The sequence below is a fragment of the Gopherus evgoodei genome, chromosome 1 (assembly GCF_007399415.2).
Source record: "Gopherus evgoodei ecotype Sinaloan lineage chromosome 1, rGopEvg1_v1.p, whole genome shotgun sequence".
NCBI lineage: Eukaryota > Metazoa > Chordata > Testudines > Testudinidae > Gopherus > Gopherus evgoodei.
Window position 1 is genome coordinate 161,654,336 of NC_044322.1, and position 18,822 is coordinate 161,673,157.

The 18,822-nt window shown below is 40.8% G+C and overlaps 1 protein-coding gene across 6 annotated transcripts in view; it reads left to right on the forward strand.

The window, feature by feature from the left end:
* DSCAM (DS cell adhesion molecule) overlaps positions 1-18,822 on the forward strand; it is a 662,018-nt gene that overhangs the window by 389,336 nt on the left and 253,860 nt on the right. For 5 of the 6 annotated variants that reach the window (XM_030577471.1, XM_030577483.1, XM_030577488.1 and 2 more), the window contains exons 4-8: positions 655-801; positions 10,843-11,121; positions 13,554-13,829; positions 16,320-16,616; positions 17,445-17,720. In XM_030577471.1, the coding sequence (XP_030433331.1) occupies positions 655-801; positions 10,843-11,121; positions 13,554-13,829; positions 16,320-16,616; positions 17,445-17,720 (1,275 nt within the window). Of the gene's footprint in view, positions 1-654; positions 802-10,842; positions 11,122-13,553; positions 13,830-16,319; positions 16,617-17,444; positions 17,721-18,822 lie in introns of those variants that run through there. The other variant, XM_030577517.1, reaches the window with a different exon arrangement.

The following is an 18,822-nucleotide window of genomic DNA, read 5'->3' on the forward strand; positions in this document are numbered from 1 at the left end:
CAACATTTTAGAATACAAATGCTGATTTTTTTCCTTGTGAGCTTTACATTGTATATTTTAGCCATAATTGTACTGCTCTGAAATACTATCTCAGTATCTGCCTTCCACTATGCTAAGAAGCCTGTTTTGTTTCAAAGTAATCTGCACTGAAACACAAACCTTGTGCATTTCAGTAATTAAAATTTTCAAGACAATGGTCCTCGGATAGTCCAAAAAAAAAAAAAAGCAGCATCTAAAGGTAAACTCTTCATGTTTTAGGTTGAAATATACTCCCAAAGTGCCTCCACAGATATACATGGCTGAAAAGCCTTTTCCCCTCGCTCTCCCTATGACATCTGTCTCATGTCTACCACATCTGCTCAGGTTGGGCACTGAGCTCTGCATTTGATCCAAAGTGAGCAGGTGCTCAATATCCTATATATTTATGTTTCAATGGTAGTTTTCAGCAGCAGCTCAGAGTAATAGTTTAATGTCTTTTGCAAAAATGAGGAAAAATAATAGACTCAAAGTTCAGCCTAACCCTGCTTCTACTATAAGATTGGCAACTCATTACCTCTAGACTCTTATGAGGAAAACTTCAATTTTTTACCTCCGAAGACAAAACAACAAAAATCTTCAGGTGTTTTGAACACTGTAAACTCTTTTGTCTTTCAGGATCTAGATTTCTCATCACATCCACGGGAGCCTTGTATATTGTAGATGTACAGAATGAAGATGGATTGTATAACTACCGATGTATCACACGGCACAGATACACTGGAGAAACAAGACAAAGCAACAGCGCAAGACTTTTTGTATCAGGTACTCTGGAATTTCTTAAACTCAGTATATTACATATTTCTCTCTCTAGCATACTGAACTGATAAGGCAGGAACTACTGGTACTAATAATCACTTGTCTAGCAAACCAAATGCATGTGTAAGTCGGTAAGAATCTGCAGTACTTTTCCTGTAGAAGTGAAACATTATAAATTTAAGTTGCTTTTTCTATTTTTCCCCCTCCAATTATTTATTTTCTGTTATATCCTATGTAGAAAATACTGTCCAGAATGCTATAATGTAAACTATCCCCTCAAAATATAGAAGCTACAGGTCCAAGTATACACAGCAATTCATTCTCAGAACTGGAATAAAAACGCAGGAATTCCTGGCTCTTAATCCACAAAATTATGTTGCTTTCTACAGAAAGATCTTAACTTCTTTTTTTTCTTGCAAATCGCTCTTTCATGAGTAATATACATTTAGAGGCATGTGGTCTTTTCCTCCTGTAGTTTGAAAGATTCACTTGCTATTATTATTCTACTTTCTAGTAAATATTGATTGAGATGGCTCCCATTCTGCAGTATTCATGATTTAACAATTTTATTTTAGCCTAGGGGACCAGATGTCCCGATTTTATAGGGACAGTCCCGATTTTGGGGTCTTTTTCTTGTATAGGCTCCTATTACGCCCCACCCCCATCCCAATTTTTCACATTTGCTGTCTGGTCACCATATTTTAGCCACTGGGCCTGTAAATGCAACACTCAGTGCCATCATTTCAAACTATCACTGAGGTATTAGTCTTCCTAATTAGTGTGCACAAAGAGTAAAAAGCAGATAAAGCTAGGAAAGAGAGAGTTAAAAATGAAACTCCACCTTCCTGTATCTTGGTAATCAAATACATGGCCTTAACATTTGAAAAAGAGGTTGGGCAGTAAAATTTGTCCAGGGATTCTGTTGAATTATGCAAACAAATGTGCATGTCGAAAAAGGAAGTTATTTTCAAAATTGGATAGGCAAGCTGCATAAAAAATTAATGCTTCTCCAAATAACATTGGGCGGGGGGGCAGAATAGGAGCTAGGCTTTAGTGTGTATTTGGTGAATTTTAGTAGGTCTACAGTGCTTTACAAACATTAACTTGTCACTTCCATTAGGTAAATAGGTATGCATTACTATCCTAAGTTTTCCAAAGGGCATAACTGAAGAAAAAAGGGTAAGTGACTTAACCAAGGGTGTTAGTGTCAGCAGTCAGGTTAAAAAGCAGGAGTCAGTGATCGTATTTAAATTGCATCCAGGTGTCTTCACCCTGCAGGCTTACAAATGAGAAGGCAGATCATAGAGCAGTGTGTTTTATTTTTCTTTTACAATCTCATTATTTTAAAGCCAGCATCACAATTGCTATATGTCTAATGATTCTGGAACACTAGGGGTTGTCAATACTGTGCTCCTCATGTCCCCGGTCTCCTACCCTCTGTTCCCAGTCTTAATACAGGGAACCGGGAGGGAGCTGAGAGTGACCAGAGGAGGCAAGGGTTGCTGGGACTGGAATTTAATGCCACAGCATAGGATTAGAACCCCCATTTACAAACAGAGGCCTTGAAGGGATCTTCTGTCTCACTGAATCCAGTCCCCTGCTATTGCAGGCAACCCTACCATGTAATCCCATTCATAAATGTAACAAGTTCCATCTTAAAACCAGTTAGGTTTCTTGCCCCCACTACTCCTACTGGAAGGCTGTTCCAAAACCTCCCTCCTCTGATGGTTAATGGGTGTGTGTGTGTGTGTGTGAATGTCTTTGTACATGTCTGTTTCTGTATCCAAAAATCATTATACATCTGCAAAATCAGCTGCTTTTGTGCCTCAGACTGTGAGTGCGCAGCCTCTCCCCCTCCCAACCTCCCAAGAGGCTATCCTTCCTTTTTGATGCATATGGCATGGATTATAGCTAGGGTTTCTGGGTTTTTCCCCCCATTTTTAATTTATAAACACTGATAAAACACCCATATATCTCTCATTTAAAAAAAGAAAGTAATTTGGTGTTTATCCAATAAACACTAGACATGGTTACTTATATCTAAGGGTTTGTTTACACGGAGCAGTAATGCAGATTACAGGGGTGTGATTTCTAAAGTGCATTAATGTGGTGTTCATTAATTAGTCAGTATAGACCTGGCAGGTGTTCACTAAAGATTCACTGGTGTGCTTTTACGTAGTGCTGTCTGAAACAGTACTACATTACAGCATGCTAGAGAATATTACAAAGAGATTACTCATTACAGTACAGTATATACAAAAAGAAAGCCCACCTGCCCCTGATTTTTGGACATCCAAATAAAACTCAAAAAGTGCTAAAAATAAATTCTGAAAAATGAAATTAATAAACTTGAAAACAGAAGCTCTGATTACAGCATTGTAGCAATTACCTGTTTTCACTATCAAACAGCTGTTATATAGTCATAGCCCTGCAGATCATTCTGGGTATAGCAACTGTCAGCAACTGAAGGACTCATTCTCCTTCCCTGGGATTAATCCTTTATGAGGGAAATCTGGTGATTAAATCCACAAATCCCCACTTCTTGCAGCTTGCCAACTGTAACTGAGATCTTAGGTCACAAAGTCTTGCAAAAGGATCAAACTGACTGTTCCCCTTTCTTCTGTGAATGTTATCTAATGGTTGGTCAGCCCCTTTGAAAATATAGATCAGTATGTAAATGCTAAATATTATTTCATTATACAATCCAGAAGTAGTTCACTATTCAAGTCCTGCTATTTGTACTATGTCCCATGTGGTTGAAACACTCACCCCTAATTTTTCCAGCCAGATGAGGAAATATAAGTCCAGCACAATGGTCTGTCTGATTATCACAGATATTTGGTCTTAACAGTAAAAGATGATTTCCGTCCTTCCCATTCAGCCCTGAAATATTACCCCACTCCCTCTTGCAGTCAAGCTAAAACTGAACCAGTGGTAATCTGTAATCAAGCCATTATCTTGACCACCAAAGGAGGATTTCTACCCCGGTTGCTTCCTGGAACAAGTAGGAGAGAGGGCTTTCTGCCTGTTCCATCACTTATGCCTACTTTGAGCAGCCCAGGGGATATATCTCTACATGGAGTTCCCTTTCCTGCCCAATTCCACACACACAGCATTGTGGACAGTCTGGTGCATCCTAAAGTACACCATCTTAATGTCAGCATTTGGGGCTTTTGAAGTGGTTAGTTTTACACCCTTGAAAAGCTAACTTCTGTTCTCATTTACACTCATGCAATCCTGCTGAAATCCTGGTTGCAAGCTGTAACCAAGAGCCGAATCTAGCTTCATGCATAGAATTCTGCCTCCTAATGACTTTGTTTTAACAGGACACACACACAAAATCCACAGCCGAACAGTGTCAGACACAATGTTTTGCCTCAATTTTCCATTGTCCTTGTTCACAGCCTCCTGCTGCTGACTGCTGAATCACAATATTTTAAAGAGGTTGTTGCAGTTTGTTTTTCTTTAGATTTTTGAATTGGGATATATTGCTTTCCTGTTTACTTTATTGGAGGTGATTACAAATAGAGAATTGGGTTTCTTTTCCTCTTTTCCTTTCTGTTTTTAACTGAAAAATGACTAACGGCTTTGTAGGAGCTCCTACCAGGAATCTTTTGGAGGACTCGCCTATGAGAAAATATGGCTATTGAAGAGATACTTGAATACATTGGAACAGAATGCAAGAAAGAGGGGTCACTTTAGTTTTATTTTGTACATCCAAAAATGGATCTGTATTATCTATATCTATAATATCTCCTCCACCACACATGCTTTGTAAACCAGTGCATGTGCCACAGGGAATAACTGTTCCATGAAGCAAGCACACACATGTTGGATTCTGGTATTTTAGATCTCTTTTTTTTCCTCCATCCACTTCCTTAGTTCCCTGTATCTGAATAGGTGATCCTTGTCATGTTTCAAGGTCTGAATGCCACTTCATGGATTTTCATTTTAGGGGGTTGCAAACTGTACCACTCAGACCTGTCAAACCCTTCGAAACTGAAAACATCTATTCAAAAATCTCGTGCTCCTGGAAGCTTTTTAATAGTGTTGCACAAAAGTGGCAACCAAACCAAACAAACAAAAAAGTGGAATTTCCTGTAAAATGTGTAGCCATTTTATATGCAACTTGTAGAGGAGGGATGGAAACACTTAAAAAATATTCAGATCTACCTAGGTGGTGTTTGGGATTCAACTGGAGCCAGTAGAGGTTGTGATGTCATCTGGGTCCCTCTTGTCAGGACCTCTCAGGATTAGGGTTACGAAGGCCCAGGGTCCCAGGAGATAGGGAGAGTGTCAGCCACGATGGTGAAACTTGTTCTAGTAGCCAATTTTTCTCCTCAAAGTCTCTTTCTGTAAGGACCCGCAAACAGAGGGATGGAGTAACCTGTCCCCTCATTATTTTGTCAACAATTAGGCCTGGTTTCTGACACACCAATTATGGTTCACTTTTCTTGTTTACCAAATATGATCTTAACACAGTGCTTGAGTAATATCAGTAGGCCTTTTTAAAAAATTCAGTCTTTGTCTCTTTTTCGTACCCTTTTCCATAAACATTTGTTGTTATGGATTATTTTGGCATCTCATGAACTTACACTCACTTTTTACAGTTGGGCTCACAATCAGGGTAAATTTGCAAGCTCTATTATCACAACAGGATATCCAAACCTCATCTGTTTTAGTGGAACATGGGCATCTAAGTCCCTTAAGTAGCTTTGACAATCACATCCGGGATGTATTTTAAAAGTCACTTCCATTTTTAAAAAAGTTATAAAATCAGTTTTAAAAAAATTAAACAAACTGACTTTAGGTGGCCAGGATGTTATGATCTTCTCACTGCATCACTGATTCTCAGTTACTCTGTAGCATCTGTTGTATTTTACACCCTCATGATAGTGCTACTTCATCTACCTTCTTGTTCTGATGGGCCTCAGATCTTTTTTCCACTCCAGCATCATGATGAACAATATATCTGGTTGATAGCAGCAGCATCAAAACTCATCAGCTTTGTGTTTTGATTAAATGCCCATAAAATAGCACACATCAGGGGTAATATACAGGTTATTGTCCTCTTGAGTCTGGTTAGAAAGTAGATAAAATGTTGTTTCACTACATGCAGCTCCTATAGCCATCCCAGGCACATCCCTGGTGGAATTAAGACTACATCCATACTTCATTTAGTAGCAGAGAAGACCACTGTGCACCTGAAGCTCCTTAAACATATGCTATGTTGAACAGTCCACTGAAGTGTCAGCATATCTTAGGGACCATTACTAGCATTCTATCTATATTTGCATTTCTCCTGAATTAACGCCCATCAAAACCAAGTTGAGGCAGCAGGATGCCAAACAGGATATATACAGAAAACTCTTGTTACACAACATCTTCACGTTGTGGCTGCGGTCTGACACTACAAACCAGAGATGAAATAGGAGCAGGTTAACCACTTTGTTATGATTGCTTTCAGCTTTTCCAAAATGTTACAGAGAGAGTGTAATTTCTCAAAGCCACACATGCACAGCTCGACATGCTAACAAATGTTATAGGTGGTGTTGCCAAAGATAGATCCAATGGCTATTGATGCATGTAAAATTGTTGGTTTGGATGGTAGAGCTTACAGTTGGTGAAAGCATGCTGTAGAACTGATGTTCTTCCTCAAGTGATTGCACATGTCCATTCCACTGTAGGTGTTTGTGTGCTCCACGGCTCAGCTGTTGGAGAGTTTTTTCCCCTGGAGATACCCACTGGGGTGGCACAAGAGCTTTCTGCTGACTCATGCACCACATGCAGGCATAAACTCATAGACTCATAGACTCTAGGACTGGAAGGGACCTCGAGAGGTCATCGAGTCCAGTCCCCTGCCCTCGTGGCAGGACCAAATACTGTCTAGACCATCCCTAATAGACATTTAGGGCAGAGCCACCCTGACACTCCCCACTCCCGACACACACACACTGAGTTTCCTCCTACTTCCCATGACAGTTCCTGGAGCTCCCTTATATTGATTCTGCAAGTCTTTTCTTTTAATGTAGAACCAGTACCATTTTTAGAATCTGTGTAGTTAGTTAGCATAGATTAGTTGAAAAAGAAAAAAGTGGGCTTTTTTTGTTGTCTGTGTGTTTCTGGTGCCTAATCTGGGTGCCAGCCAGGATACTGGAGTTATGCTGCACTCTCGGGGCTTCAAGCCCTGCCACTCTTGTGGTAAGGCAGTGCTGATTAGGGACCCTCACCTCAGCTGCTTTAAGTGCTTGGGGAAGGTTCTCGTAACTGACAGATGTAGTATCTGTAAGGGCTTTAAGCCCTGCTTTGAGAAGGATTGAGGGTTTCCCCCTCAGTCAAGAGCATCTCTGCATCCATCTCATCCAACTCCATCTACTGGCCATAAAAAGCATCTGTGCTCTAAACAACTTAGCATTGGTACTGAGCCCAGCACCAACCAAATTGCTCCTGGAAATTTCGACTACATGCATCCGACGAAGTGGGTATTCACCCATGAAAGCTCATGCTCCAATATGTCTGTTAGTCTATAAGATCCCACAGGACTCTTTGCTGCTTTTACAGATCCAGACTAACATGGTTACCCCCTTGATACTTGATAAGCAAATTCAGGACCCTTCTCATGAGCAATCCCAAGAAGAGTGGGAATGGGACCAGCCCCCAGTTGACATTGGTGGAGGTGTCCTGCTCTAGGAAAGTTCAGGAGGGGCTGCTGAATAGTACAAAACCATCACAGAAGAGCATTCTACCTGGCTAAATGAAAGAGATTTTCCATTTGATCCAGACAGAAAGGATTTTCCCCAATCCTTGCTTCTATTAGGCACATACTGGACTATCTTCTGTCCCTAAAACACCAAGTGTTGGAGATTAGCTCAATCAGCATTCAGATAATATGTGGAGATCAGGGCCTCCCAGAGGATTCCGGGGGCCTGGGGCCATCGGCGGCAGGCGGCTCCGGTGGACCTCCTGCAGGCGTGCCTGCGGAGGATCCGCTAGTCCAGTGGCTCTGGTGGAGCATCCGCAGGCATGCCTGCGGGAAGTCCACCGGAGCTGCACGACTGGCAAGCGGCAGGGCGCCCCCCGCGCGGTGAAACGTCTAGAGTCAGCCCTGTTCGGCGGCGGGGGGCCCTTCCGTTCCGGGACCCACCGCCAAAGTGCCCCGAAGACCCATGGCGGGGGCCCTCTGCTGGCGAATTACCGCTGAAGCGGGACCCGCCGCCGAAGTGCAGCCCACTCTTCGGCGGTAATTCGTTGGCGGGGGACCCCTGCCGCGGGACTTCGGGGCACTTCGGCGGCGGGTCCCGGAATGGAAGGGCCCTCCACCGTTGAATTACCACTGAAGACCGGGTTGCACTTCGGCGGCAGATCCCGCTTCGGTGGTAATTCGCTGGTGGGGGGTCCTTCCCCCCAGAGCTGAAGGTCCCCCCTGCCGGCAAAGACCAGGAGCGGAAGAAGCTCTGGGGCCTGGCCCCGCAAGAGTTTTCTGGGCCCCCTAGAGCAAGTGAAGGACCCTGTTCCAGGGCCCCCAAAAAACTCTTATGCGGGCCCCTGTGGAGCCTGGGGCAAATTGCCCCTCTTGCCCTGGTGGAGATATACCTAGCTCTCAGAGTTGGAAGGGACCTTGAAATGTCATTGAGTCCAGCCCCCTGCCTTCACCAGCAGGACCAAGTACTGATTTTGCTTGAGATTCTTAAGTGGCTACCTCTAGGATTGAACTCACAACCCTGGGTTTAGCAGGCCAATGCTCAAACCACTGAGTTATCCCTCCCTTCAGTAGTTAGCTTAGCATTCCCACCTATTGCTAACTGAACTATTTTTTCCATCCTAATGTCTGTAAGACTTTTAAAGGGCCTGGACAAACTATTTCTGCATGTGCAGAACGCTGCTCCCCCATGCAGCCTGAGTCTGATCTTAGCAAAGATGATGGGTTCCCTCCACTTCGAGCCTCTATTGACCTGCTCCCAGCTGCATCCTTTGATGAATGTAGCTTTATTTAGTGCCCATTATACCAGCCAGAAGAGTGGAAGAGCTCAGGGCATTAGTGTCAGATCCTCCATATACATGTTTCTACACAGAAAACGTTTGCCATCATCCTCACCCAAATTTTTTTACCAAGGTGGTTTCCACTTTTCATATTAACCAAGAAATCTTCTTGCTGACTTTCTTTCCAATGCATCATGGTCATCGGGATGAGGAGAGCCCTCATGCTCTGATGTTAGAAGAACTTTCACTCTTTATCTGGATCAGATTAAACATTGCAGGTCTTCGACTCAGTTGTTTATTGCATTTGCAAACAGTAGGAAGGGCAGTTCTGTATTCACTCAAAGGATCTTTTCTTGGATATCCAGTTGTATTTGTTTTTGTTACAAGTTGGCTAACATGAAGCCTCTGGATAGTGTTGGGTCATTTGACTAGGTCTCAAGCAGCCTCTGTGACCTTTCTGGCTAACATTCCCATGTTAGACATTTGCAAAGCAGCAACCTGGTAATCATGTCCTACATTTACCTCTCATTATACCATCTCCCAACAATCTAGAGACAATGCTAAATTTGGATGAGTGGTCCTCCAGTCCCTGTTCACATAGACTCTGAACCCACCTGCACTTGGGGTTGCTTGTGAGTCAGCTGCAGTGGCATGGGCATGTTCAGTCACTCGAAGAAGAAGAAACAGTTAGTAACCTTTCTGTAACTGTTGTTCTTCAAGATGTGTTGCACCTGTCCATTCCAGACCCTGCTTTTCTTCCCCTCTCTATCGGAGTGTTCTAGGGGACAGGAATTGAGGGGGGAGTCAGGGACAATTCTGCCCTTTATAGCTGTGTGCAGTACATGAAGCAGCAAAGAACAACAGTTACAGAAAGGTTAGTAACCATTTTATAGTGGTTCGAGTGTTTTGCTAGCATCCAGATAGAGGCAAAGATTGTGTGGTTATCTTTGATTAAACCTGACAATTCACATTTTACCAACTTTTTATATAAAATTAACGTGGGTGACTGCTTAGTCCATTTGTTTTCAGTCTAATGGCATTTTATTTTTTAGAACTGTTTTTATAACTTGCATAACAACTCTGTAGTACACAACAGATGGAGTGCAACAAATAGATCAACGTATGCTAGGTAAGAGAGAGGGCGAAGTTTAACATGTGGAGTCTACCATGGTTAAAATGTCGCAAATTGGTTCAGATAGAAGAAAAATAGCTTCACTTAAGTCAACATTTGATGTTATGATCATTATTCATTTTATTTTACATTAGTAGCAGTAGTAATAAACATGTATTGTGTGGTAGTGCCTAGAGGCCTCAGTTAGGTTGGGCCCCATTGTACAGCGTGCAGCACAAGCATAAGAAAATGACAGCCCTTGGTCCTAAAGAGCTTACAGGCTAAAAAACAAGACATAACACATAGATCATTATGTTTGGTGAAGGTATCAAAGCATAAACATGGAGTTGATGCCACACATTTCTCTAGAATAGAAATAACAAGAGTCACATGGCTGTTGGGACTTGTTTGTGTGAGAATGTCTTTCTGGGAACCTGGACAAAGAGTAGTTTGCTGGAGTTATAAGCTCTAGCTTACTTTTGCTATCTAAGATTCCTTTTTAAGAATATACAATATTTGTCAATTAGACTACAAACACACTGCCCCTTGCTTCTGCCCATTTCTCTTCTGACAAGGAAGTAATTCACTCTTCTAGTTCAAAACCCTCTGACCACTTAGAAGTGGGTAGAATATGTTGGTTTAGTTCTAGGTGAAATGTGTTTACACTTTCTGGTTCTTCTCTTTCCTGATGGGTGACGTGAAGAATGACTGCCACCTGGAAACAATCCAGTGGGAGGTCTTCCAAGTAATCATGCAATGTTTAGTTAGTACATGCTGCTGGATGTAAGCCAGTACTGCTGAGATACCACAATCTGGATGACTGGTGCACAGTAGCAGTTTACAGTACATAAAATTCTGGGATAGCAACTAAAAAAAGAAAGATAAATAGCAGCATATTGCTTAGAAAATGTAATAATCTTAATTAACTACACTGAAAACATCTATTTGCTTTCCAGACCCAGCAAACTCAGCACCGTCTATTCTGGATGGGTTTGACCAACGTAAAGCCATGGCAGGACAGCGAGTGGAGCTGCCTTGCAAAGCATCGGGGCACCCAGCACCAAAGTACCGTTGGCTGAAGGACAATGTTCCCTGGGAGCCAGATAGCAGGTTTCGGCAGACAGTCACAGGTCTGCTGATAGAGAACACACGTCCTTCAGACTCAGGCAACTACGTTTGTGAGGTGTGGAACAACTATGGTACTGCTGAGGTGATAGGGCATCTACATGTAAAACGTAAGTCCAGGACTGAACATGGCAAGTATAATTTCAAACCCATGATTGTGCTTGGTTTGCAATGGAAGGAAAAGAGAAAAATATTTTGTAGAAGCTTCTTTTGTTATTGTTTTTGTTGCTGTTACTTGTTTTGTTATTGTCAATGGTGGCTGCTTGAAGCTGCTCAAAGGTTTGGAATGTTATAAATCGTCTTAGTGGAGATGGATTAGTGAGCAGAATGCAGATGAGAGATCAGAAGTGCAAAATGAACACAGTTTATCACATGGTTATGTGATTTTTCACATAAAGGATGTATTTTGCTTAGTAATAGAAATAGATGAATTGCAAACTGTCTTCTGAATAAAAGTGCCAAACTCTGGTCACTGGGATTTCTGCTAGTCATTATTTTGAATATTCAGATAATCCTGGAGTATTCATGAAAATGTATGAAAATCCTGAATGTCTCATGAATTTTATCATAAATGATTATTAGTCTGAAATGCTGTATTGGAAAGGCATTATTTGTTGTTTGTTATTCTTCTGTTGTTTAATTTTTTTGGTATAAAGGAGCAGAAACAATACCATTTGACTTAGATTTCCAACCACACAACATGAATAAGAAATTGTGAAAAGGAAAAGTGTGTGAACAATCCATTGTCTAAAAATCATTCAGTGAATAATTACAAATAACAAATACATCCAAAGAAAATCAGGATAATTTATCAATGATTCACAAATTAAAAAAGATGGATACATTTGTAAAGCATTCATAACTGGTAGATGAATCAGATCCACTTAATATTGTACAGGCTCATAACAGATCAGGAGTATCTAGCAATCCTCAATAGGGAAATAATAATATTTACATTATTATATTATACAATATTATTTAAAGCAGAATTAAGTTAACTAAGAAATTGTGTATATGTGTCTAAAATATATATAATTCTTTATTTAACTCATCTGTTTTACAGAATATAGTATAACATCTTATATCTATAGCTCTGTGTGTGTGTAAGAGAGAGAGAGAGAGAAAGAGATGTAATATAAATAAGTAATATTGATAGCGCTTCCAATATTAGGTAAAATGTTGGTAATTAAGCATGCTAAATAAACAATATCTCGTCACATTTGATTCATAACACATATCCACAGATAATAAAAGAGATATATTATATTTTGAATTATTTCTTGTTGATAGAGCTGGTATTGAACAAAAAGCCTGGGGGAGAATCCAATCTGGATATAAATTTCATGGTGGTATGTTATATACTGTGACAAAGTTCCTCCTCTACCTTGATGGGTCCTGCGCTTATTTGGCAGATTTGCTCACCTCAGTGATTTTCCCCACAGTCTGGGTCAACTTCTCCTGTGTCTGATCAGGAGTTGGGAGGTTTGGGGGGAACTCGGGCCCGCCCTCTACTCCGGGTTCCAGCCCAGGGCCCTGTGGATTGCAGCTGTCTATAGTGCCTCCTGTAACAGCTGCATGACAGCTACAACTCCCTGGGCTACTTCCCCATGGCCTCCTCCAAACACCTTCTTTATCCTCACCACAGGACCTTCCTCCTGGTGTCTGATAACATTTGTACTCCTTAGTCCTCCAGCAGCACACCCTCACCCTCTCACTCTCACTCTCAGCTCCTTGTGCCTCTTGCTCCCAGCTCCTCACACGCACTTCCTCTCCTCTGGCTCCCCCTCACCTGACTGGAGTGAGCTCCTTTTTAAACCCAGGTGCCCTGATTAGCCTGCCTTGATTGGCTGCAGGTGTTCTAATCAGCCTGTCTGCCTTAATTGGTTCTAGCAGGTTCCTGATTACTCTAGTGCAGCCCTTGCTCTGGTCACTCAGTGAACAGAAAACTACTCACCCAGTGACCAGTATATTTGCCCTCTACCAGACTCCTGTACCCCGCTGGCCTGGGTCTGTCACAATATGTACTGGGCCCAATCAAAATGTAGGGAGGTTGAGATGCAGATCCAAATTCAGTAGGTTTAGTTGTTGGTATGTGTGTGGATATAGACTCTCTTACTTATGTTTACTATTGTTACTTCAATACTGTGAATTTTCTTTCACACATACTATCAAACTTCAATAAAAATATATCATCATATTCTTAAATGGTGATACTGAGAATAAAGTCAGGTGGGCTATCTTACTGCTTTGTGTACTTATCCCACAGTGAGTTCCACACAGGGGCACCCTTACATCCAGGCAGAGCCCCACTGATGGTCATGGGACTCCAGCTGGGTATAGAGATCTGTCTGTGCAGAACTAATTGTGGGACTATGGCCTTAAAAGGCCCTTGAAATCAAACATGGCCACCTATTCTCATTGCAGAGATGTGTATTTGTGATTCAGTGTTTTTTCTCAGGGAAAGGTCACCTGTTAGTCATATTTTTTTTAAAGATACATAATGTCTTCCTTTTCCCCCCCTCCTTTTGACTTAAATCTTCAGAGCCTCTGAAAGCCACAATCAATCCACGGAAAGTTAAAAGCAGTGTTGGTAGTCAAGTGTCCTTGTCCTGCAGTGTGACTGGAACTGAGGACCAAGAACTCTCCTGGTACCGAAATGGTGAAATCATCAACCCTGGAAACAACGTGAGGATCATGGGGATTAACCGTGAGAATCTCATTATGGATGGCATGGCCAAAAGTGATGGTGGAGCATACCAGTGCTTTGTACGCAAGGACAAGATGTCTGCTCAAGACTATGTTCAGGTGGTGCTAGAAGGTTAGTCATTACCTGCTTTAGTGGGGTTACTGGCTCCAGTGAAGTGTTATTGTATGTATATAGTATATATAATATGCTTGTGGTCTCCAATTATAAAGAGAGAGAAGACCCTGTCCTATAGGAAGGATAAAACTAGCCACACACTTTGGGAGATATTTGTGCCTCTTCGTGCTCCAGAACAACAAATAAGAGGAAATGAAGGTCCAAGTGTCAAATACATTGATATGAAAAATATCCCTCCTGCTGAAGCCCCACTGAATGTGTTAATTTTCTTCTGCTATACAAAATTCTGTAACTCCAGGACACGAGAGACAAGAGATCCCTACTGAGGATCAAACATTTCATTCCAAATGCAGTTTTCAGGCTGGCTGTGAAATCAGTTGAAGGTCTGGAGATCATACTAAGTAACTGACACAATGTTCCACATAATAATCAAGTGAGGAAAGTAATCAATTTGTACAGAGCCAGTTCATTAATGAGGCTGTAGTGCAGTCATGGCATGGTCACTATTTTTAGTCTTTATAGAAAAAGAAGAGATTACCTGCCTGGACCTAGTTACCTCGGCAACCATCTCTTGTGACTAAGAAAGCCTAAAGAGCATATTGATAATCTATAATGATGTCAAGAGAGTGCAGGTTATCAGAGAGCGACAGCAGGAAGGATTTCAAAGACACTCGGTCTTGCTGGGAAAATAATGTCTGCTTTCATCTCCAGAAAAGCCTGTCACTTGAATAAAAAAAGGACAGAGGTGCGTACTGAGCACACTCACTGATTTATTTGTCGTGTGTCAGTTTCCATTCAGGATAAAAAGCCGATAGCTTTTTTGTCTTGTGAGAGATGACAGTGCGAATGCATGGAAAAGGAAAGGAAGAGAGAGAGAGTCAGAGATGAAGAAAGAAATTTTAAATCCAATAGGACAAGAACAAAGAAAGAGGGAGAGAGAAAAAATATATAAGAAACCCAACCTAATGTCCCTGCTGAAATGTAGGTGTTTCAATGTACTGAAAATGATACTTTTGATGCTCTTAGGTGATTGTGCTGGGGAGAGAGAACACTGCTGTACTTTTTTTCTTTTTTTTAATCCTGCTGAGATTCAGCACATTTTGTGGGATAGCAATTCAAGCTTCACTCACATCACAAGATCTCCCTCAGTTTTCTGTGTGATCCCGTGTTGAGATTACTAGGTAAGGAGAGGCTATTTCCAATGGCATTATGCTGGTCTGAGCCTCCATGAAATGTGCAGAGTGCACTACCTATTCTCTCACAACATTAGAGTTACTGATGCTTGTCACTGATGTCCTTCCCCATTACATCTTGTATGGAATTAAAATGAGTTATTCCCATAGGGCAAAGCCCACTGGGTGGGAAGAGAGGAGTTTTCAAGAGGCTTAAGCCGTTTTTTATACTGTGATTAAACCACCCTCTTATAGTCTTTGCTGATGCTAATATTTTCTCAACTTTAAAACGAATTGGCTGGCCCCACTATGCATTAGATCCAGACAATGGCATACAGAATTGTTTTCTAAACCTCTTACTAGACTGCTTCCTACATATTATGAGCTGAACCAGATGCATTCTTACCCCCAGTTATATTTAAATCCATTCTAAACACCACTCTTAAAGTATACTGTAATTTAAAAAAGAACAACAGAAAGAGTGTACTGTATTGCAAAATCTGGGAAAGAACCTTCTAAATAATAATAGGGTGTCATTTTTGTTAAACCATTACTCTTCTGTGCTATCCTGTTAGAGAATAATTTAATTCTACTCCATACTTTGAAAATCCTTACCTTTTCTTTTCTCACTTGCACCTTGGAGACTTTGGTTAAATTATGACATGGGTCACAAGAAAATGTATTTGTTGTCCTCTCTACCTTGGTAGATTTGTGTACAACACTAAGCTACCTCAAAAAATGTCATCATCGGCATGAGTAGCAATTTGTATTTGGAAAAGGCTTATTTTAATACTGGTAAAAAAAAGATATTGCAGGACTGGACTGAACTGGCAGAAATATGTGGAATTAGCATACACAAATTATGCCTGGCTTTGGTCAACATTATTCGTCCTTAACTTTCAAAGGAACTGAAATATATAATAAGTATATCCCCAAACCCCATTTTAGGCTTACACTCTACTTCTTTGGCTTCTCAATTTCCTATGGTGTCCAAGCGTTTTTCACAGGAACATGGGAATTGCTATATTAGAACAAACCAATGGTCCATCTAGTCCAGTATCATCTCTCCAACAGTGGTCAGTACCTGAAGCTTCAGAGGAAGGTGCAAAAGAAACCCTGCAGTAAGCAGTTATTAGATAAGCTGTCCACAGGAAAAATCCTTCCTAAACTTCATTAATTAGAAGTTGGCTTATGTTCCTGAAGGATGAGGGTTAGCATCCCTTTCAGAATTCTTGGTTTGTGGGCTAAACAAAGGCAATGAGAGCAGTTTTATTGTGTGTACATGCTGTTCATTTGCTTTCCGTTTCCTCTTCAGATGGAACTCCCAAAATCATTTCTGCCTTCAGTGAGAAAGTGGTGAGTCCAGGAGAGCCTGTCTCCCTTATGTGCAATGTGAAGGGGACTCCTCTGCCTACAGTCACCTGGACACTAGATGAAGATCCCATAATCAAAGATGGTAATCACCGTATCAGCCAGATTATCACCTCTGAGGGCAATGTGGTCAGCTACCTGAATATCTCTAACACTCAAGTTCGAGATGGGGGAGTCTATCGCTGTACTGCCAACAACTCTGCTGGAGTCATCCTGTACCAGGCTCGAATAAACGTAAGAGGTGCTTGTCAAATCAGCTCCTCAAAAAAACACACATAACTCATTGTAATGGAGAAGATTGCTGCATGCACTGGTCTGAATCTTGGAATGCCAAAACTGACATACTGTGGTTGTCCCATCTTCACACCTCCCTCAACCCCCTCTAGAAACTCTGTTGTATGGTTTAAGGTTGGAAGGCCCCTTCCCTCTTTGGCTTGTGAAGTCAGCTTCTTATACAATCTCTTTCCCTAAACTTACCTTCCTCAAGCATGAGGGTTAGTGTCCTCACTAATATGTTTTCCTATTTTAGTTTTTGCATGCATATGTTTCTTATTTCCTCTCCTCCTTTAGTTGTCCTACATTCATTGTAATTACTCATGCACATAGTACGTTACCTTGAACTTGTAGTTCTACATGGCATAATGCCCATCCTCATGATATTATATTTTATATACATCAGAATGAATGCTAACTTTGTCAATGTTCTCATGTGTAACAGGATTCTAGCTTAACGTACATTTTAGTATTTGACATTTAATTAAATCATTCCCTAGCCTTTAATTTGTAATGCCGCAAAGATTTTATCAGACAAGTATTCAATAATACAAACATATACCACAGCCCTAATTAGAACGTATGCTGTAGGGTGAGAGAAACTAGAGCACATAAAGATTTGGGAGACTGCTTAAGTGGTTCCTAAAAGCAAAAACTGTCAAATGTTAAGAAGAAATGTTATGCAGGCTACATTAATGGATGTTGTAAACATTTATATCATCAGCAAAAAAATGAATATTTCCTCTAGCAAGTATGCCCTTAAATTATTTTCAAGGGTTTCTTTGAACTTTTCCAGGGCCAGCAAGCATCCGTCCAATGAAAAATATCACAGCAATAGCAGGACGGGACACCTATATACATTGCCGTGTGATTGGCTATCCATATTACTCCATTAAATGGTACAAGAACTCTGACCTGCTTCCTTTTAACCATCGCCAAGTAGCATTCGAAAACAATGGAACTCTGAAACTCTCAGATGTGCAGAAGGAAGTGGATGAGGGGGAATATACATGCAATGTTCTGGTTCAACCCCAGCTGTCTACAAGCCAGAGTGTACATGTGACTGTAAAAGGTAATGGTTATATTGAAATATAAAGCTAAGCTAATGGCCAGATGGTTTTTAATCAGTACAAGAATCCACACATGTAAAATTGTACAGGTGATTAGAAAATAAGCAACAGGACAGTTAATTTGCTTTTTTTTTGTAGGCATGATATATAGCCAATGGTCATCTACAGATATCATATTGTACCATACTTGCTCTCATTGAATTGTGCCTTGTCCTGTTGACTTTAGTGGGACTACTTGCATAGTAAGGTACTGCTCACCATGAGTAAGTCTGGGAGAATCTGGCCTTATATGATGAGGAGGACTTGAGTGCTTCTAAAAACTGAACACTAAAGAGCATGGAATGTAATCCTTTGTTTTCTTATGAGATGACTCAGTGGCTGAGAATGACTGGTCACGCAATGTTACCTCCATTGAAGTTTTATTGGTCATTTTCTCTTCTTGATGACTAAAGTCAGTTTTGCAACCTAGTTATTTTTCAGCTGCTAGAAAATGCAATGAGGTTTTGTTAGTTATGAATTGTGGCTATTTCTCCTTTTTCTCCAGTAAACAGTAAACAGATTCAAGAGCTAAATTAATTAAGCTTGATTTAAAAAAAAATAGGAATTGTGTTTTTTCAGGGAGATGTTGATGCTTTAAAGAGAGAGCCATTTCTCTAAGTTCATTTTAATGTTACATGACCTGTAGTTTGGAACATGATGTTTGAAATCAGTACAAAAGTTCCCATACAAGGATGTGGAAACTGATATATAAACATTCAGAAGTAGATGATGATAATTTCCAAGCATTGCATCCAGACCATACACAAAGACATTAAAGATAAAAAGCACAAAAGTGCTCATTATGCCTGATTGTTCAAAACTAGGTTGTACTGCGATGTGGTACAGTCTCCCATCCAAGATGACTGACAAGTTCATTTCACATAAGCCTACAGGAAGAACTGAAGTACATTTTCCCCTTATGATTTTGTTCAAAAGCTTTTCTATTGTTGTATTTTTCTTTGATTAATATGTGTCAGGCCTTAGATAACATACTAAGGACATTTCTACGCTTTTTCTCTTGTTTTCATTCTAGAATTATGTTAATTGCTTATTACTTGAAGGGAT